The following is a 22,746-nucleotide window of genomic DNA, read 5'->3' as shown; positions in this document are numbered from 1 at the left end:
ACTCACAAGCATTGGCTTTGCTTGCACTGGAATGTGCGTGTCATATACTGCCCATCCTTTTTAGAAAAGACCCTGGGAAGCCTGAAATGCCATAGGAACTACAGCCAACTGAGTCCCATTCCCACGCTAGAGGAATCATCCAAAGCCAAGCTGTAACAGTCACTGGAATAGATAAATTTTTGAGTGATGGTAAAGTGAATAGTCAACATGGCTCTTTTAAAGGCAAGTCATACCTCATAAATGTATGAAGATCTGTGAAGGAGTCAAAGGTGTAGATAAAACTGATCCATAAACTATACTGGGATTTCTCTACTAAGAGGGAATACTTTCTTTTAGCTAAGAAAGATTGAAACATCAGTGTGGAAATTTACAGAGGGAAGTGTTCTGTACAGGCAGCAGCCCCAGACTGGCCTCTCCAGAAGTGATGCCAGTCCAGACTCAGGCAGGGTCAGATACACAAACACAGCACACACAAAGATGGTCAGAAGGTGTTTAATCACCTCAGTGTTGCAACGAGGGGTCCCCAGTAGTTTCCTGAGTGAGATAAGCAGCAAGTGGGGAGGTCCCTGGCACCATGGAGTGACAGTTCATCGTGGAGGACAATGGGCAGGAGATTCTTAAGCTTTTATGTGAGTTTGTGCACGAACATGAAGTGTTATAATTACCTAAGCATCCTTGCCTGGGAAGACTTAACCAAGGACAATATAAGTAACAATATATTACAATGTAGAATAAACAGCACAGAGTGCTTCATTATTAGGAATGTGGCTTATAGCTGTAGTGACCTCCATCTCCTATCTCCTCACCGTTCTTCTATATTTAACCCTACCAAGAAGGCTTTACCAATGTGTTTTCAATGATTCATACAGTGATTTGTGATGCTTAACACAACAAAAAATTATCTGTAAAAGCAGATATTTAGGTGAAAGGAGTTTTTATATCATCCAAAATGATTCAAGAGAGTGACAATGAAAAGATTGTAGTGTTGCAGAAGAATTTAACAGTATGGAACGATTGAGTTTATTGATAACTGCAGATTAATATCTACAAAAATAATATTATATAAAATTCAAGAGCAGTTCTGGAACCATTGTGGATTTGTTTCTGAAAAGGTAAACTTAATCCCTAACAGTTACTAGATGTCAAATAGAAATTTGTATTTTGTGTTCTTGTCATATTATCTTCAAAAGGATGCAGCAGACCTAAAGGAGCTTCAGAGAAGGGCAATGTAGATAACCAAAGGTAAGAAAATGAGAGTTTAAATGGAACGAGGCTTATCATGTTTGAAAGAAACAATTAAGGATGGATATGATAGTGCTCTAGAGAATTGTTGATTATATGTTGGAAACAGGAACAGTTGTCTACTCTTTTTCCTGTTGGAGAACTAAGGAACTTCCATTGACTACCAGGTGGTGGATTGAAAGAAAAAAATTCTGTTTGTCAAGTATTGTGGCACTCCACGTATTGTCACAAGATATAAAGGCCAAAGGCAAGGGGTATACTTCTTGCTATTATCCCTGATGGTTTGACCTCTGATGCTGGTACAGGGTGGTATCAGTCATTGTTACAGGCAGAATATAGGAGCAGGTGTTTCCTGGGACTGGCCAGTGACCATCCTTATGTAATTTGCATCATATATGCAAAATACAAATGTATGTGTATCGTTCATCTTTGAATTGCATGTTATTTTTACTGCCCTTTGCAAAGATAACAAACTGCAAAAAGATTTCAGGGTGGTTGCCCAAATACGTTCTTTGCAGTTTAAGCTTTTGTTCTTCTAAATACAATTTATATCATGCAAATGTGTCTGGAAAGTAGAGAGAAAGGGTGAGGAATGTCTGACTTGTTTGTCTTCAGATATTGCTTTATTATTTATAGAGTCATTCAGCATTTCAAAAGCATGCAGGCAATGTTAGAAATAAAAAGCTGTTTCTGAAAGTAGTGAGATTTAAGTTACGAAAGCCCACATTTTCAGGGGAATTTAGGTCCCTCATTTCCTTTGCTATGATGGTGTGTAATCCACAGTTAGGAAGCAGAGTTAAACACTTATTTCTTCTGACATTTATGAGCATTTGAGCACCTCCAGCTCTCCTGTAATGTAAAAGCAAATATTAGAATGTCTATTTATTGAAATAGGTAGTAAAAGGCAGTGGTCAGTAGGAGCCACTCAGTCTTCCATGGAGTGCAGCTCTCTGAGTAGGTCCCCAAAAGCCTCTGGAGAAGTTCTGGATGTTCCTGAATATTGCGTAGCTCCTACAGCTGCTCAGAAAGAAATCCCTTGTCTTTAGTCTGACTTCTTTTGGAGAAAAATGCTGTCTTGTTTTTTTAAAGTGCTACTGTCATTTGACTGACATGTATGCTGTTTTCAGGTAAAATTGTCCTAATATATTAACCATGCAGAAGTTGTCCCTGAAGGTTAAGGTCATTTAAGTTCGGCTTTTTAATTGGGTTATTTAAGGCTTCACTTCTACTTCTTCACCTACAAGGCACTGGAGATAGGCTAAATTTAGCAACTCGGTTTTCTGATATTTATTTTCTAGATATATGTATTTCCTATTACTCAAAGAAGTGAGATGCACAGAGATGCTGTGTGTTATGAGTGATAAAACTGTAATATCTAGTTTTCAGTAACATATAGTGCTGTGATAGGTAACAGAATTTAAGTGTACAGAATATGTCTGATATCCACTAAATACTATTGTACATTAGCAATGTCTTTGTTACTGTATGGTAAGCAGACATGCTGTGCCATAAATCAAAACTGTCATTGTAATGAGAAAAATAACTCTAGTCTTAATTGTGTAAATTGAGGGTTTAAATTTTTGCACATACTGGTATGTTTAAATTGTTGTACCGCTCTGTAAATTTAGTTTAAGGCTGATATACAGTGTTGTCAGTTGAAAATTTCTAAGATATGCTAAAGTGATGAATGTAGTGAAGTAATCCTAACTGATGAGAGATAGGTTTTCTTGCCTATTGATTTCTTTGGCTGAAATTGAAATGAATGATTTGTAATTGAAAAGACTTGACTGTTCTTCCTAAATACCAATTGCAAAACACTCTCTGGTCTTCATATTATCTGGTGGTCCTGGGACTGTTTTAAGATCTTTCTGTATTCTAGACACAGTAAGTATAGCCATAGAAACATTCATATTAAGGTGATTTTCATTACTAATAAAATTAGTAGACCTTGGAAATATACTTGAAAAAGTATATAGTTAGTAATGCCATTTATTTGGGAATTGTGATCATGTGCCTGAAGCATTAATTTTTTTAAAAAATTAAACAAAAGTCTGATCCTGGGGAAAATAACTTGCTTTGTTAATCTGAAGGTTTGGCTTACCTCATTAATTATCCCTACAGTTTCAAAGCTGCATTTCCCTTAAATTAGGAGAGAAAAAACATTTATTTTAGGTATGTTGCTGAATGCTTTGTGAAGATGGATGCAGTCTTATGCCTTCATCATTGTATGTGTCAGCTTATTGTTCAGAGGATCTCCAAATATTTTTATTCTGTTTTGGGGAGTTCATAATAGTCTAGATAAGTCCAGTCCTTTTTGCCTGAGAGTGAAATATGAATGTTGCTATATTAATATATATTAAGATTAAAGCAGGTGCATTATTATAAGCAACATGCTTTATATTTATTATCATTAGAGATTTTAGTCATTCTATAACTGCAGATAAACAGAGGGAGACTGCAATTAATTACATAAGAAATAGTGCTTAACTCTTTAATTCTAAAGCATGAAAGTAGAGTAATGATCTGACCCTGTATCAGATGATGTGTGGATTGTGCTATTTGTTAAAACTGAGTTGAAGAAATATCTATGAAAACTAGGTATTTTTTTGAGTTACACCTGTGTAATTGGAGTCAAATATGGCCATATATGATTATAGATTATTTTTAATAATGTCAGTTAGTACAAATAAGAACTGGTTAGTATGAAGTGGAAAAGGCCATGAAATTAAATCATGTTTTCCTTTTGAGGTGTCTGTTCTCTTTTCTCTTTGTTAGTAAGCCAGTGCCTTCTCACAGCTATGTTTTGAACAAGGTATAAAACCAAGCCCCAGGATGGTTGTGGCTACTTACAGTAATTGCACAATACAGCTGAATCCTCTCTCTGTACAGTACAGGTGGAGCAGGTACTGGTTGGATATATATATATTTTGCCAGTTTAAAATGGCACTGAAAATCTACATTTCTATTTTGTTTCTATTTTAATTCCATCATTATAAAGATAAATCATGCTCATTGCGCATAATAAGTAAAAACCCTGATATCAATGAATTAAGGGAATCACCAAATCCCCAGTTTACTCGGAGCAGACTGCCTTCCAGACACTAACATCAGCTTCACGTTCCTGACCAACCTGAAGCAGAAAGCCACGCGTGCAGGTCAGAGCTACTGGCATCCACATAACCCCTGGTGTGAATCACTCTCCAAGGCTCCATTGTGCCAGATATTGCCAGAGCACAGCTCAGCATAGCTTTTTTTTTTGTGGAATCCTGGTGTGTCTCAGAGAAGCAGTCAGGTTTATATCAGATTCATCCCTACTAAAGGGGTTTGAACAGCTTTTTTTAAGAACTCCTTGACTCCTAAACTTATCAGAAGCAAGACCTCATTGCTACAAGAAAATGTTTTTTTACATTTAGAATACTTCATACAAATATCCCACTGGTGGGTTTTGTTGTTTTGTTTTGGCTTTGTTTTATTTTTACTCTCTGGTTTATTCCATGTGAAGACTTTTGCTTCTTGAATATCTTTAGTCTTTTTTTCTTCAATCTCAACTAAAGTGTTAAACACCTTTTTTTCTCCCACACTAATAGCTACATTTACATTCTGCAAGATATAGAATGCATAGCCATTATCCACCACACTTATGTATGTAACAGTTTAATAATTTAACAGCTTAAACTTTCACAAAAATCTTACCATTATATTTAAATTGTATTTTTTGACATTGAACAATTTCTGGTAAGCAATTGTATGTGACTGGAAATCATATAATTTTTCAGAGTTAGAAAAGATAATGCTGCTACAGGTAGGGAAAAAAGTCTTGTATTTAGTCACAAGAGGACTAGAAAGCCTAGGAAGGTTTTGTTTGGGTTTTTTGGGGAAAAAAAAATGATGTTTTAATTGTATAATAACTGGAATTAAGATTTATGTGTTGATAATTGATAAACTCATGGGCTGACACTAACTAGCAAAGTACTGTTGCTTTAAAAAAAAAAAGAAAAAAGAAAAAAGAAAAGATTCAATCTTCTTCTATTGCCTACAATATTTTTTTTTTTGTCTTCAGGCAACCACTGGGCAACATGAAAAAGTTTTGTTATAGGACCTTGTGTGTGTTTACCATCCAGTTCATTCCTCTAAAAAGTAAATTTCATTCCACCTAAGAAAAAGAATTTCTGTTCTTTGTATTTTATAGGTTCTTGAATGCTAAGTTTTTAATAGCTGGTAGTGGAGCCTTAAAATATAATTACATTATTAGATTATAACACAGAATATTTTTACTGCAGGCTTAGATGTCATGAAATATTGGGGGTTTTTAAAGTATATTTGTTATGAAAAGACATAAGCTATGTATTGATGGACAAGGTTTCATAAAAAATAGCAAAGCTCAGTTGCATATGGGATAAAACCAAAGATAAATGACCAAGAAGACGTTTTTGAGGCTGAAACTTTCTTTTTTTTTTTCTTAAATGGTGATATACATGAGAACTGTAATGTCTGTTAGGTAGCTGAGAAAGTTATTTTCTAAAAGAATACAGTATAGATAGTGTGTTACTGAGTTCAATCTACAGCTTCCTATAAAGATCATCTTAAACTTTGTTTCATATCTAGACAGAGCATTTACAGTTTAAGCCCATCTCTAACAATTATTGGTTAAAACATCCAAAGGTTATCATGTGTAATCTCGAAGGAAAGAAAGCTATTACTCAAGATTTTACTGAATTCTGAGTTTGTAGATTTAATTTTTTTGTTGTTGGATCCTTTTGCAAAAGTAGGCAATGGTGATTGTGAAAATTATAGCTTCATGCTACTTTATAGTAGTTTTATTTGTTACATAGTGGAAGTTGAGGGAAAGACCTTTATCAATGTGCTTTGAAAATTTGGAAAATGTTTTGAAGAATCTGTCTCATCTGAATTAAAGGGATTTTTTGCTTGTGATAGTCAACAAGATACTGATTTAGCTGAATTCTTACATAAGGCTTCTTAATCAGAGATTGCAGAAAACTTTAATTACAATGTAATTAATCACACCACAGTGTTAACATTATGTTTGCTTGTGTAGATTATCTGTTACTTATTCTGAGAGATATCAATAAATCTTCATAAATTTACAACTGTCAGAGCTAAAAGCAAGCAGTTGTAAAGTTATTTGCAATATCTTTGAAATCACCTCAGTGTTTTAGATGATATCTGTAGGCAATTTTTTGAAATATTTGGAGTTCTTTTTCTAAATTAGTTGTTAGATTAAATCAGGTTAACATTTCTTTTATAGCAGAAAATATCAGTGGCAATTTAGATGATTAATGTAATACCTGCTAAATACTGTCATTGTAAAAGATCTCACTATGTTAAAAAGATAATTAACAGAACCTCTATTTTCTGTTACAAATTTGGTCTTTTTTTCCACAGTGCAAAACCTCTGATAACCTGAGGTATACATTATTACTGCTTTATGCCCTACTTCCTTAGTAAAGCATTTGTTCCAGTGACAGTGCAAATTTTAATATGCAGTTTGATTTAACACCATGAACTGAACTAGGGATTTGTATTAGTAACTGCGAAAGATGAGTGCGTGTTTGACTTGCTACCTGCAAACTTTTAGGCGTCATTTCTCTTGCTGACTAGCATAGACTGAAGAGAAACTTCTGAAAGCACATTAATGTTTGCATGCACGTACGTTACAATTTATCTTAATTTATAGATGCCAATTTTTGTATATGCATATGTTTATGCATGTGTATTTGTATAAAAATCTGTGTCAATATGAGAAAACTATAACAAAGATGCACTCACTTGGAATTAAGACAACTTTTGCTTTGCTGAGTCAGAAAATGTAGATGAGATGTACATATTTAAATGTTATGGCTCAGCTTCTAATTTTTCTAGGAAGGAAATTATATAATTTGAATGAATTATCACACTAACCTAGAGTGACTGTTTTCTCCGTAAATTAAGTTTGTAATTGATGTTACTGCAAAATTGAATTAAATAGCTTTGCAAGTTCAAAATTAGGTGTACTGAGGAATCTCGATGCAAATAAACATAAATAGTACTTTATTGTCTATGGTTTTGTTGGAGAGAACCCTAGCTACAGACTGGTGAAGACCTTTTTACAGTGTATCTGTGGAGATAAAGTAAGTTCTTGGTGGCTACCAGTAAAAAGAACCATATTGATTTCATGATAGCTATCAGCAATTCATGATTTGATCTGTTTGTGGGTTTTTAGAAATTTAGCGCTAGTTTTTAGAAGTACGCTCTAAAAAACTTCTGTATTTTTGTCAAGTACCTTGGAAAGAACGGATGTTCCATTTTCTTGGGCTCAACAAACACCTTAAATTATTGTATGGTTTAGCATGTTGTATCTTGGGGAAACAGCATACTTGTATTGAAAACTGTTACATAGAACTAAAACCGCCAGGGAATAAATTGCAAAACCTCCAATGAAAATGTTAGGATCAGAGATTCACCATTCAATTTTTCTACCTACTCGAGCAGAAGCAGTCAAATTTATCAAGGCGTAGTTATAACTTCCTTTTGAGTATATAACATTATCACTAACTACTGCCATGCTGTCTTTCTGTTAGATCTCCAAACACAGCCTAAGCAATGAGGGCCTGCATAAACAGACGTTACGGGAGATTTTATATTGATTCTAATAGACTTGGAGTTGAGGATGGTCACAGCTGTCTCCTGTAATGTTGAATTGAAACTAACTGTAAAATGTACTGTAGTAATAAAAAGTGGATAAAAGAGAGGTGCGAAAATAACCTTAAAGAACGTTCATGGGTATTTGTTCTTTGAATTTCAATATTCTTTTCACAGGTTTAGGACATACTGTTTTCTTCTATGTCTATAAATGCAGCCAAAATAGCTCTGTTACGTCTGATCGTCAAAGCATGTATTTCCTAACCATTGACAAAAGTACATGAGATGTTTGATAAACAAGTGGTGTGTAGTAGTGGTTTTGTGTCCTATGATAGCTCAAAATTCTCACCCAGGCAGCAGAAAGTTCAACACTGAAGAATTTGAATGGGGCATTGGACTTCGCTATACAGGAGTGCAGGATTATAAATAATGATTATTTTTCACTGTGATTTCAGAGTTGTATTTTTTTCAATCTTATTCAATCTTATTAGCATTTTTGTTTCAACCTTGAAAGATTTGGGAAAGTCATTTGTGCAGCCCTTTGGTAGTAGACCAGGTTCTTTAGATACAGTAGATTTTTCTGGGTATCTGATTCCCTGGCTAGAGCTGCTTTCCTGGCTCCCTGTTAGACAGCTTTTCACAATGCATAGCTTTTTCATCATATACTTCCTCTTTTATTAAGTTTAAGAGTTCCTCTTAGCCCAAGTTTGTCAAGTATAGGTCTTGTCTTCGAAGGCTGTTTCAGGTATTGCTATTAACTGCAAATCTGAGTATACAGCTTTGCAGCACAGTAAATGAATATTAAATTTAGATAACTTTTAATTCTGACTACTTGAAGACAGTAATAATATACGTGGAAGACAATAACTGACATGCTCTACAACAGTGTACCATATCTATTATTGAAGCTTATTTGTTCCATTACTCTAGAGATCTTCCAGCTTTTAGAAGTTTAAATCGAAGTTTAAGTTCTGTAGATTGACAATGACTAGTTTGGCAATTGTGTGTTCTTTTCAGCTCATTTCATCTTGATTGATTCCAAAATTCCCCAGCATGATTCTATGAAGCGATATACATATAAGACTGTATTGCAATTATATAGTCATCTGAAAGCTTCTTAAGAAAGTAATGTAACTCTGTCACTAATTGCAAGTCTATCAAGATGTTCGAATGTTATAACCTGTACTTTGATACATTACATTTCTAACTCTAGCAAGAGTTGGCCAAGCATTCAGCAAGGTTTAAACCTGACCTCTTTGAAGTGGGAAAGTGAATCAGAGTTGGTGGCAGCTTTTTAACGGAAGGTGATAATTTGTGAAATGTATGGTGGATTTTGAACCTTTATCTTTGGGGAAAACAGGGGAAAAAAGGAAGAAAAGGAAAAGAACAAATGATATATTGAAAAGACCATAACAGAATACTGAAGGCATGTTTCACCATGCTTTGTTAGTGATAGCATCATTGACAAAACCAAATTATTTCAGAACCCCAGGTCTGGATTAACTTGGAATCTGAAACTTTGTTAATGGTGGTAAAGTCATTTATAGAATTGCTAACAAAAAAGACTTTCAATTAATGCTTTTACTATTAAAAGTTGGGTAATCAAGGAATGGTGGTGTTAAAATGCTTATTAGCCCCCTCTGGAAATTAACAGCTACAGAAAGCTAGTCTGTCCTTTGGAAACAGAAGAGAGCATGAAGGGGTGAAGTTTTCAGAAAAGCAGAGCAAATGTTGATGAGGCTGTCTGAGCCTTGGTGAGTGAGGTAACTGCTAAGCTGTCATGACAACTTGCACTTTTTTTTTTTGTTTTTGGAGAGAACATGATGTTGTGTGGAGATCCCAGATTCCTATATGTGTTCCCTGGCTGGGTAATCATGCCTGTGGCACTCTATGCAATAAACTGGGTAACCCCTCACTCAGCAGAGAAATACCAATTTGAAGAGTAGAAGTCACTAATAGATTTGAAATGCTCTGTATTGGTAGCAGTTTTACCAACCTTTTTTTTTTTCACACCTGGCTAATGAGATTTCAGTACTTTAAAGCTGCAGAAACAAAGGCAATGTAGCACAATTGGTACTATCTGCAAAAGATGGAAGGAGTGTAAAAAAAAAAAAAGCACATGGAAGAAGAATGTACACTTAACAGAGCAATGTAGGGAAACAAAAACATTTCTGAGACTCAAATTCATTTATATAACCATCCAGTGATCTAAGGAGTGGTATTACTTGTGGGCTTGGGTGTGGATGGTTGCCTTTCCACAGAGACAAGTGGAGCAAGGCTTGGGGGGCAGTTCTGAGTCTACTGCATGTTACTTGGCATGCTGGCAATGTAAGCTTCTTTTCCACTTCCCACAGATTACGGACACTCTGACTTAGCTTAAATCCTTTATTTGATCTTAAGTCAGGCTGAATCTTATACTAAGTGTGAGCAGGATTGTTGCCTAATTGCGTACCTTTTAAGCTGTCATTGCAGGTGGGTCAGTATAGAGCTGAATAGTGTTTTTGTGTTATAAATGAGCAACACAAATCTGATAAAGCTTCCGTCTGTCATACTTGAATTCATTCTAGTTCACCCCTGTTCCAGTTATGTGTTCACACGTAATTGTTTCTAATTATATAATAAAAATAATAAAAAACACCTAAGAGTTCCTAATGAATTATATTTTGTCTATTTTTTCCAGCCATGAGTTAGAATAAAATCAGTAGTAGAGTAACAATAATTACACTATTTTTTTTCTAAGGCTATTGCAGTTACATGCATGTAGGTAAAAAAAGTTAATCTGGTTTGTGTTGACATTGTTAACTTTAAGGGCCAATACCAGAAAACACAAATTATATTTACCATTCATGACTTTAACTTAGATTTCTGCCTGTCGCTTCTGTTAAGTTGCATATACTTACAGCTGTTTAAAATTGACCTCTGACAGTTAACCATTTAAGATGGAGAGTGAAGTGGACCCATTGTTAAAATCTTAAATGAGTTTAGAGAATGAAAATTAAAATTCTTTATTTTCAGCATAAAGCATCATAAAGCATTCTTGCTAATAGAACTAAGTGCTTCATTAGATTAAAATGTTTAAAGTTTTAAATATCTGAGATAACTGTCAAATATAGCTACCATCTGTCCTTGACAGAAGCGCCAACATCTGCTGAGATGCAGACCTGTGACTTCTAGATAAGTTTCTATACACAGAAAAATATTTATCTTCTTACTATGACCTTCCATGCACAAGATGTGAGCCATGGATTTGTTTCCTAGGGAACTAGTGACTGAGGAAAATCTATAATTAGATCTGTAGGTTGTTTGCTACAAATGGGAATTGGGTGCTAAGCAGGTTTTTAAAGTATCCAGAAGTATTACTTGACTTTAATGTAATAGAACCAAATTCTTTAAAATGCCCTTCATCATGATACTTCTTTTTTAATATCTTCAATTAAAAATTTTAAATACTTTTGATAGAGTACTTTTTCCTCTAGGTTCATTGTAACTGCAAAGTATTTTCAAAAATCAAGACTCAGCCAGTTGCTAGTTAAAACAAAAATAAAATTAGACACATCTTCCAATAAATTTCTTAAAATTAAACTGAATCTTAGTTTTCAAGAGTGGTTTTAGGTGAATCATTTTCAGCAGCTCCATTTTTCTCATTTTATTACTCCTATTCAGTTCCTCAGGTTGGCTCTGCAACTTCAGTGCCTTATTCTGCAATTCCAATTACTCTACCCGGCTGGAAGTTCCCATTTAATCCAGATCTTGATTTCTTTCTTTGCTGCATGCATGGATCTAAAGATAACATTTGTAGTGAAGTCCCATGGGCAATAATTGTAGCTGCGGGGAGGGGAAGCAGCTAGGTTTTTTATATTCTCCAGACAACCCAGGGCAGACTTCTCTAGACCTTATCAGCAGATTATTTTAGCCTGGGCACAGTGCAGCTGAGATGCCTCTGTGTTGCTTCCAGTCTGGTGCTAAATCAGCACACATATGCTTTCTTGGATGCTGCAAAAGTGGCCTTCAGTAATAATTAAGACTTCGATCTTATTTGGAATAAATAGTACTGTGAAAGACCTGGGAAAAGGTACTGTAAATTGGCTGTTCTCTTCCACTCTTGTAGATTTAGCTACATGTGTAGTGATTAGAAGTTATGTATTCTGTTTTAGGTCCTGAATTTCTGCAATTAAAAACCACTAAATGTTGTAATGTTGCCTCTGCATTTTTGCCTTTTTAGATTTGTGATAACTGTGCAATAAAGCACCTCTATAAACCAGAATATCCTTTTTTTTTTTTTTTTTTTTTTTAAGGGCATCCTTAGAGGAGTTCTTCATTAATATTGTCAATCACAGTCAGATTTTTCCAAACAACTGACCATAGCTTTTGAGCCACTCTGGCTGTCACTTAAGAAACAGTCGTCCTCAAATTCCTTCAACTAACAGGGTTTGTTGCAAGTTGATAACTTAAGCATCAATTAAAGTGTGGTAATCGGATGGCTGCTGAAAGGCCAGGTCAGCCAGTGAAATATCCAGGCCTTCTGTGACAAGTAATACTTCTAAGTCTTTTTCCTCTGAGATTATGAAAAACTGTTTGCAAATTCTGTGCTGTCAGTAGGAAGATGTTGCTGTGTACTGAACCCAGAGTTTGCAGATATATATGTGAAATCAACCATTACTTAAGAAAAGGGGAAGTGAAAATTATTTTTAATGAATCCTTTGCTCTTCATAAATTAAAAGGAACCTGCTACAAAATATAATGCACATCTTGATGTGTTCATCGAATTACTTGGATCTATGAGCAAATTCTCACTGTTAGCTATTTATATTGGTTAAAATCCTAAAATATGTTGCAACTGTACATGAAACCTGCAGGCCCCTGTGCTACAACTGATTCTTCAAGGGCAATTGTTGCATCTGTGTACAGCTATGATAATGAACCTCAGGCTGAAGGGATCCATCGGTTCACAGGGCTTCCACATGCATGAATTCATTGTGTTTAATTTGGACACCTGTACATCCTACTAGAAAATTGATCTGAATTTTGTAGATGTTTATGCATAATTATGATAAAATGCCATTATGCTGAGAAGTTATTCTTTTGGTTGAATATAAAACATCCTATTTTTTTGATTATTGTAAAAATATCTCAAAAAATGAGCACTGGTGGTGAAACAGCTTCACTAGTTTTCAATATATTAATTTCATCCCTTAAGATATTTTGTTGAAATATTTATCTATAAAATTTATTAAACTTGTCAAACTTGAGATTTAGAGTTGTTTTTATTAGTTACTAAAACATTGCATTTGCACTGGTGTATATGAAATAATAGTTGGTACAGTAACTTCTATAGGAAGCAAAGCCCCAGTCCAACAAAATACCTATATATATCATCTGTATTTCAAGCAATATGAGTTCAATTTTTTTAACATACATAAAGTTCTCAATACCTGAGATAGCTGTTAAGAGTATTCATGTAGTTTTGTCTGGATTGCTCCAGGCAAGGAACATTTGTACCATTTGCAGCCGCCAACCAGCCTTGCAAATGCGCATCAAAAATATGCTACAACTATATGCTTTAGTTCTCACAGTGTTGTTCCTAAATTTGACACTTCCTGGAATGTTTTCCATGACAAAGCTCTTAGTTAAGATGCTAAAAAATAAAAAAATCTCTTGAGAATACACCATATCGGTGTATGATTTTTCATTTTCATAATTCATTTAATTTCAGCTCCTGGTTATTTCTTTATTTCAATGTTAAATCTCTGACAGTTGGCATAAAAGTTTCAACATTTAAGGTGTTAGTACACCCCGTACTCAACACCTTAGAAATTTGATACAGCTATTAAAAAGTCTTTAGTTTACAGATGCACAATTGTAATAGTACATGTCCCTGTTTGAGGAACTTTTTTTTGTAATTCATAAGAAACTTAAGAAAGCAATGCAAAAGAATGTAAATAAGTACTGACTAATCTTGTAATAGTACTTTTGTCCAGTGGCCACTGAATATGTTGAAGCGTACACTGAAGTGCAAAATTCAGACACGCTTCAGTTATGTGTTTCACCTAGTTAAAACTGAGTCTTGGGGATCTGGCATAGAAAATACATTTTTGAAGTTTAAAATAACTGAATTATGGCTTTCTTCACTGAGTTAAGTCTGTTGTGTATATAGATTTTTCAGTCTGGGAGATATATATATATTTTCTTATTAGGAATGTCAACAGCATCAAGCAAAATATTTTTGTAGTTGATGACACAGAAGCAATGTCTGTTGTTCTACAAGTAGTTTTCACCAGCTGTGGTTCCCCCAGAAACCAAACTGTTCACCTTGACTTTGTGTTCCTTTACCTCAGCTGTCATAGGAGGTTGGGTCAGTGTTGTGTATTCATATTGCTGCTCGCATTTCCCTTTTCATTCTGCGCTTGTGGTTTCTGGAGTGCTGTTCCAGTGCAAGTGTAAATATTAGAATTTAAGTGATTGATTGACTGGTTGGTTTAAGCTTTGCAGTGAAAGCACATGGTCTAGGAGATTTATACAGCTTTGAAAATCTTGCCTCATAGACTGGAGATTGAAAAGTGATCTGGAAATGTTTTGAGATTTAGAACTGTGGCATTGCCTGCATTTTTGTATTGTATAAGCATCTTTATTTGCTGAAGTTTTGTTCTGTTGTGTACTTGAATTTTGCAAATACTGTTCATATGTGTCTATATTAATTTAGCTTGTGTTTTGGATAACATACAGGATGGGCATCTGTCCGGATGTGTTTTGATTGGTGATCTAATTAAGCTAATAGCAAGGATTACTATGTGAACAAGAAGACTGTTACCTAAAATATCTACTGTCTTATAGTATATTGTTTTGTCCCCAATTATCATCAACGAGGGATATAGTTGCTTACAGAAGCTTTATAATTTCTGTTTTCACTTATGTGAATAAGTCACCTGGGTGTTCTTGGCTATCACCTGTATACTCAATGAATTTGGAAGAAAGTCCTAGTCAGAGAGAAAGCAAAGGTCAGATTTGGCTAGCATGTCTCCCTTTGTCAAAGAGCAGAATTTGGTTCCCATGCTTAACCGATTTATCTAGTATTTAATTAATTGGCTAGCAGTATCGAGAACCAATAGATGTAATAAATTATTAAACTCAGCAAATTATATAAATTGCTTTCTAACCATGGTCTATGTCTGTTTATCTTATAGTAATGAAGCAGTTTCTGTTGGTTAGTGCTTTTGAATAATGATGGGAATATTTTGCATTTGTTTTGGTTGAAAGATTATTTGAGTTAGTATGGAGCAGAGGGAGCCTCTGACTGTAAAGAGTGATTTTCAGTATGGCCAGACAGGAAGTGTCTGTTTAAATATGTTTAAGATATCTAAACAATGGGCCTAAACCACTCTGTGGAGCATCGTGATTAAAGGAAAAAATAGTTCACCTCTAAGTATTCCGCAGATAAATGTGCATTCTAGGAGGCTAGGGGAGAGAAACTCCAAAACCAAACAACACCACCACCCCACTGCCCCCCCAAAACCCCCATGAGAGAGTGTGTAATGCTCTGAAATGAAAAGTACTGGGGTACAACCTAAATACTCCTGTCTGAGGGTGGGATTTGTTTTCTGACTGAAAGGTGAAACTGATATGATGCATCTCAAATTCAGATGGTGTAGAGAACTAAGAAATTATGGAAGTGGTTGAGGCAAATACTTTATAAAGAATGAAACTGGTAAACTGGGATGGTGCTGTTAAGGACAGATTTGCTGGGGTTGCAGAACTGTGAAGTCTTTCTCTGGGGGAAGTGTGGTTTTTCTGTACTTCTGTATTTCTTTCTCTCTTGGGAGTATTCTGATTTACTTTCATGATAAACCCGTAACAACAGGGGGATCACATTGCTGAAATGAGTTGAGCTGGAAGGGATACATGATGTCAGCTGAAAAATAGCACTTGGTAAATATGTTTTGGCCAGGGTTCAGCAAAAACCAGATCCTGTCAGCTAAGTAACACTCTGTTTTTCTTCAAAGTGTCTTTTAGTTAGGCAGAATTGTACAGTCTCCGCCTTTTTGGAAAAAAGAAATAAAATACTGGTTTGTCTTGGTGGTCCTGACAAGGCTAGCATGGATTGCTTCACTTTTCAATACCTTTATTCTCTGATGTACCCTTGACATTGGAAAGTGTTATCAGGTGTAGGGAAGTGAGTGATGTCTAAGTCTACATCGAATACTGTCCTTTGGGTCCTGGGTGAGGAAATAGCCCTCAAGAGTCTGTTTCAGTGGAATGCTCAGCTGGAATCTATTGTGTCTATGCATCCTGCCCATGCAAAGTCAAATCTCTTCTGGACTGTAAGATCAGAACTAGAAAAATGAAATAGGTAGAAAGTGGGGGGGAAGATTAAGTATGCCTGCTGTTGCGGTTTAACCCTGGCCGGCGACTAAGCACCATGCAACTGCTTGCTCACTCTCCCCACAGTGGGATGGGGAGAGGATCAGAAGAGTAAAAGTGAGAAAGCTTGTGGATTGAGATAAAGCAAAAGCCACACACACAAGCAAAGCAAACCAAGGAATTAATTCACTACTTTCCATCAGCAGGCAGGTGTTTCGCCATCTCCAGGAAAGCAGGGCTCCATCACACATAGCGGTTACTTGAAAAGACAAATGTCATAATGCCGAATGCCCCCCCCTTCTTCCTTTTCCCCCAGCTTATATATACTCAGCTTGACGTCATATGGTATGGAATAGCCCTTTGGCCAGTTCAGCTCTCCTGGCTGTGTCCCCTACCAATGTCCTGTGCCCCTCCAGCCCTTTCGTTGGCAGGGCCTGAGAAACTTAGAAGTCCTTGGCTTAGTACAAACATCACCCAGCAACAATCAAAGCCATCAGTGTGCTGTCAGCATTGTTCTCACACCAAATCCAAAACTCAACGCTGCACCATCTACTAAGAAGAAAATTAATTCTGTCCCAGCTGAAATCAGGACACTGTCTTGTCCCTGTCCTCAGTACATGGGTGCTTGGGTCTATGCTACCTGAACTGGACCATTTCCTAAGAATGAAGAGTCTTTATATGCGATGCATGGCCACTGTCATATCATGCAGACATTTTCAATATTATAACCTGCACTGAAGTTCCTAGAGCTGTGAATAAATTACAGAAATAAATGTTTCTGTCTGGGTTTCAGGTAGTAGTAACTGTGGGAAAGTAATTTACGTGTTTTAGAAACATAAAAATGACATCCCAAAGTAAACATTCCAGCAGAAATAGTCTGGCCTTGTTTTTTCTCAGCCAGTAAATTGAGAAAGCATCGCTGTGTAAATACATTGTAAGCTAGGAAGTTTTCATATGAACGGTGCTGCGTTTATGACAGTATTCTGAATAGCAGTCTTGCCAGAGGAGATGTCAGACAATCTTCCTGTTCTTTCTTCTTTGCTCTTGTTAAAGCATCAAACCATATGGCAAATTAAGCCTGTTTTTTTATTAAACTTTTCATTGTACTGAGCTTAGTGTGAACTGGGAAATGCACTTTCTTTGAACTATGCAGCCATTATATAAGGATCTTAATTAGGAGATGTTAATGTTTTTCCTTACGTTCCTGGGAGTTTATAGCTCCCTCTTGTGGCTAATTAAACTTTTTAAAGGATCTTATTTCTGAAAATTACTTTTTGTGCGACCATCATTGCTCTGGAATAAACGATGCAGTGGCACATAGAGGATCTTTAACTTGGGCTTCTTATTACTATACCAAGCATAAGTCGCTGTGCCATAACTAGATGCATAGATGGGCAAATAGATAGGAGAGAAAGGTCTGTACATACTTGCACCATGAATGTGACGGCTTTCTGAAGCTTTAAAATGGACACATTTAGTCATTTAGAAAAAAGTCTGCTGTCTGGTAACTCTGTTGCTCCTATACATTATAAACTGAAGAGTGGTTTACAGCTAAAGCAGGGGTGAGATATGGGTTGTGTCATAACTCCAAGGAGTACAAAACTTTTAGGTACCACATTGGGATGTCTTGCCACCAGCCTCAGGGTTAAAATCTTTGCCAGATTTAGAGTTAAGAACAAATTTTTCCTCTGGTCAGGTTTGCACGGACTCTTAATACACCTGCTTTTCTATCTAGTCTGGAGAAAGCTCTGTATGATTATCTGGAATTTTTCTGTTAAGTTCCCTTGCAGAGCCCATTATTTGTTTTGCTTTCTTTCTGTCGCTTGTTAGAACTGGGGCGTTGTGCTTATACTACATCTTAAATTTGTGGTAAACAGTTGGGTAATGTTTGAAGGCTATGGTAGAAATGGCTGTTGTGTAGATGCCTTTGAATTAGATTTTTATGCTGGCCTGTGGCTGACTTCAGGCCTTTCAAATCACTGTTCTTATATTGGATGGGAAGATGCACTTGTATTGTAAGTCTCAGAAATCAGGGCAGGAGATGATCAGTTCATCTTTTCCCTACAAAAGTGAGCAATGGTCGTGACATTGCAAAATTGTAAGCATACCTTTATGTTAAGAAAAACACATATTTTTAGTCTTGCTGTAAAAAATACCAGAGATTGGTTAGAAAATGAACTGAACAGCAGGTAATTTTTCAGTAGGAACTATTAAGTTTCAGTTTCATCACAAAACCTGAAGTTACAAAGTTACTTTGCCCTTTTGTCACCTGCAGTGTTGTCTGTCTCTGTGTTTTGGCATGACATACTCAAAAATACATGAAAAGAAAACTTCATCCATTAGTGTTTCTGACTTGGAAGGAGAAAGGAAAAAAAGGTGAAACAAGTTTTTACTTTGAAATTTCTCCCTTCCCCAAAGGGTTTGAGAATTGAAACTTTATCTTTGGGACTCCTGTTTTCCTATTTCATAACTTGTGGCCATTTTTCCCTCAATTAAAATAAAGGAATAACAATTATGGAGTGAAGTCAAAATCTCTCTGCCCAGTAATCTGCAAACCAGTGTTGCTGAACCCACAGCAACAGGGCAACAAACATGTATTTCCTCAGGGACGTTATTAAACACCCTGCATATTTATTGTCTCAAAATGGGAACAGGTCCAGAATTCTAAGGCCACTTTTTCCTTTCCTCTTCCTGAGCTGTAATTCAGACCAGCATATATTTGACTTAATGTTTCTGTAGAAATATTAGCAATATAAAATATTTAGAAACAAAAGAACATGAAACAGCAAAAGAGAGGAGTATCTTGGCAAGATTGTGAGCCTTAAAGGGCAAGATTAATTTATAAACCTTCTAGATTCTATTGTACAAATACAAACTTGGAAAGCATGTAGCTTATAACAGACACTGTTTATCTCTGCAATATATGCTATATGCTACTGTCACTTATATGAGATAGCCTTGAAATGGGATTTTTAGGGATGTTTGTTTTCTTATGGGGAAATAAGGTTGTGACAGTAACAAGGAAATTCTGAGATATATATATATATATATATAAAAATACACACATAGATTTGGAAAGTGGAAGAATTCCAACTGTGTGACTAAGCAGGGTTCGGGCCAGGATACCCAGATGTTTTCATGAGGAGTTTTTTCCCCTTGGTTTAAAATCCTGGGAAAGGAGCAGTGTAAAGGGGAACAGGGGAAAAAAAAAAGCGATCTGAAATAAGTCTATTTTGTAATGACTTTATGATGACTAATAAAACAGCCTGACTAATTGGAAGATAATGTGCAATGGCTCTCTGGTATTGTAAGGGTTGTTGTGAAATAAGTACGCTTTATGCTGCTCAGTGGAACACATATTTTTTTCTTGCTTGCCTTTTTTTTTTTTTTAAAGTTTGTAGCTGTTTAATCTACTTAACTGAAAAACTAAACAGAATTAAATAAAATGTCACATTCTAGACGTAGAACGAATACAGTAGCAATAGGATAATAGAAACTTTAAGCAGTGAAATAGAAGATAGTAAAGATAGGCTGGGAACCAGCTAAGTACATGAGTAACTTTTCCAGAGTTTAACATAAGAATTGTACAGCGTTTTCTGAATGACTGAAACAATAATTTATGGTTATATGTTACATTATTATAATGAACTATATTTTATAGTTATATATTATTGGCAGGGAATATACCTCATCATTAGGGAAAAGATTGAAATGGCTTATGTAGTTTCATAATGATTTTTAAAATTTTTATAATATGGTCTGTAACTTCTGGTTTTCTGCTTCGCAGGTCATCAGAAGTGAAGGGACAGAGGGAGCAAAGTTTCGACTCTCTGGAAAGGGAGTAGATCAAGATCCAAAAGGAATTTTTAGAATCAATGAAATCAGTGGGGATGTCTCCGTGACCCGAGCCCTTGATAGAGAAGCAATTGCCAATTATGAGGTGAGTACTCATAGCTAAATGATCTCTGCCTCTGTGTTGAAAACATATATTTTTTGAATGCGTATTTGCTTTTGAAAGGGCTGCAGTTATTGAAGACTAAATTGCAGGTGCTGTCCTATAAAATTCCCCAAAGAAGCATTTGTCCTTTGGAAATGGTAAATGTGTTTATTTTTACATGCAATCGAAACTCTACTCTGCTTTCTGCATGTAATTTCTGTCATTTATCTTTAGTCAAAATACTGTCTGAACATCTTGTATGCATTTGAATTGTGAATACAAAATTATGTTTGGACAAAAGAAGATTTTTTTCAGGAAGTTGCTACTAAGGTACTACATGGTTATACTTCTTTTTTGTTATGAAGCTGTCAATGGAATATACTATTCAACTCCATTTTTAGTAATGTGTATCTTTTAGCAGAGATAAAGAAGATTCTGTTAATATGAAAATATTAGCAGATAAATCTCTGTCAAATGTAAGTCTTCTACAAAGATTTTGCTAAAGATGCCTTTACTTGTCAATAAATGCTGTGTTTCTCCCCGTTGAAATTCTAATAAATGATCTCTGAAATCTGCAAAGTAGCTGCACCACAATGTCCTGAAGTGCATAGTATAAATAGAAGATCTGTCAATTCATGTTTTCATTCTAGCTCTTGAAATGTACAATCAGATAAGTTGTGTCTGACCACTTCAATACAGATGAGCAGCAGAATTCAAAACATGAAATGGTTAGTACATTTGCATCTTGCCACTTCTGCCACAGCATGGGGGACTGACCTCTGTATCCTCGTGTGAGCAGTGAGCACACAGCACTCCAGCTGATGTGGGTGGCACAGGCTCTGGTGGCAGTTCTGACTGCCATCCCTGACTGCTATGTTTTGTCTTCCGCAGCGTAGTAATCACTACTTGTACTTTCAATGCTGTTTCTTTCCTCCTCTGGAAGAGTTTGTCAGTTAGATGACTAGTCATACTTGCTCAAACAGTACTGTTAAAATTTATCATATGTTGGTTTTCAACACTTAAACATCTATTTCTCATCCGGGTCTACAGTGAAATGTATGTTAACCACTCGCATAGGATTTATGGTAGTTACTGATGTCCTTCTTAAAAGGAAAACATTGCAGTTTCTCTTTTTAACACTGTTCCTTGTCTTCATTTACCAGCTGTTTCTTATTTTATCAGTGGCTTTCAACTTTAATGTATTCAGTATACACCTTGCATATTTTTTTACTGGAAAATCATAGTAGTCTTTTCAACCTAATGCATCAAACCACAAATGGCCCTCCTATGATCTGACAAAGTATACACTTAAATTAAGGCAAAAACATTTCCCTAGAGGAGCCTTTTTGAAGCAATGAAAGTTATATACAAATAGTGCAGTGTGGTAGATTATCCAGAGGAATGTGAATGCATATCCTTATAGGCTGTAGTGCTTTCTAACCTGTTATATAGCACTCTGCTCAGCATGCTCAGTGGCATCCTGTTGTGCAAAATGTAGTTGAAAAAGTTATGTAGGAGAACCCTCAATCTGATTAGCCTGCCTTTGAATCCAGCCCATTGTTTTCCAATAAAGATGTATCGTGGTGTCAGGAAGGCAGCAGGATTTTCCCTCTGATTTCCTTGGTGCATGGAAAGATGAATTACCTGAAAGACCCTTAAATTTCTCTCAAGCGTTTCTGTTTTCTGGTTTTGTTGTAGCTCCCCCCTGCCCAGTATTGATGCCTTAAAAGACAAAGTTCAAAGCAAAGGACAAACAAGGAAAGAATAGATAGATCTCCATGAAAAAATACAAGTTCTTTGCAAGTCATCGTACTATCAGTGGTGGGGCAAGAATAAAAACATGAAATCTGTTTGAATCCTTCCAGCTACACAGAGAGGGTGCTGTGCATGAGCACTGATTTATTTTCTATGCCTAGTTCATGTACACTCAGGATAAGAACTAAAAAAATATTTATAGGGCAAAAAATAGAGCTTTTGTGATTGCAGTATTTCGTAGAACTTTGCAGAGTTTACTATCCATGTATCACAAAATGTTTTAAATTAGCTAAGAATATTTAATCTAAAAATGTGTTGTAGTTGTTTTCATTAAGTGTTTGAAATTCTGCTTTTTGCTGCCCTTTTTCTCCTGCACATTTGGAGACTGGGTGACACAGCAAAAGTCCAAAAGCCACTACATTGAGATTAGCCATTAGTATTATTTTTTTCTTATGTGTATAGAACTATGCCAATGAAATTGTGTTTACCAAGGGAAAAAAAGTAGATGCTTCTGGTGTGCTTGTCCGGGTAACTTTGTGGGATGCCTGCTTTAAGGTCAAAGAATGTCAGTCAGCTTCAGTTTTAAGTGAAAGCTGTTTATGAAGAACATCAAGAGGATGTAAGGATGTTGTTATGCCCAGCACAGAAAGGCAAAACTGTGTAGTAATTCCTTTTTTCTTCTAAAGAGGTTTGATAAAGAACATCCTGATAGGAGTTCCCGGGGTCAGAGTAAACCAGTGGAATTACTTTGAATGGTTTTATTTTGGGGCTTGCTACAGCCTGTTGATGAAACTACTAAATGATGCTCTGAAGAAGGG

General features: G+C 35.8%; 1 protein-coding gene across 2 annotated transcripts in view; it reads left to right on the top strand.

The window, feature by feature from the left end:
* CDH13 (cadherin 13) overlaps positions 1 to 22,746 on the top strand; it is a 504,987-nt gene that overhangs the window by 219,365 nt on the left and 262,876 nt on the right. For both annotated transcript variants that reach the window (XM_040614995.1, XM_040614994.1), the window contains exon 5: positions 20,024 to 20,176. In XM_040614995.1, coding sequence (XP_040470929.1) covers positions 20,024 to 20,176 — 153 coding nt within the window. The remainder of the gene's footprint in view (positions 1 to 20,023; positions 20,177 to 22,746) is intronic.

Source organism: Falco naumanni, chromosome 15, assembly GCF_017639655.2.
Source record: "Falco naumanni isolate bFalNau1 chromosome 15, bFalNau1.pat, whole genome shotgun sequence".
Taxonomy (NCBI): Eukaryota; Metazoa; Chordata; class Aves; order Falconiformes; family Falconidae; genus Falco; species Falco naumanni.
The sequence above is the reverse complement of the archived record's forward strand: the minus strand, read 5'-3'. Positions and strand labels throughout refer to the sequence as shown.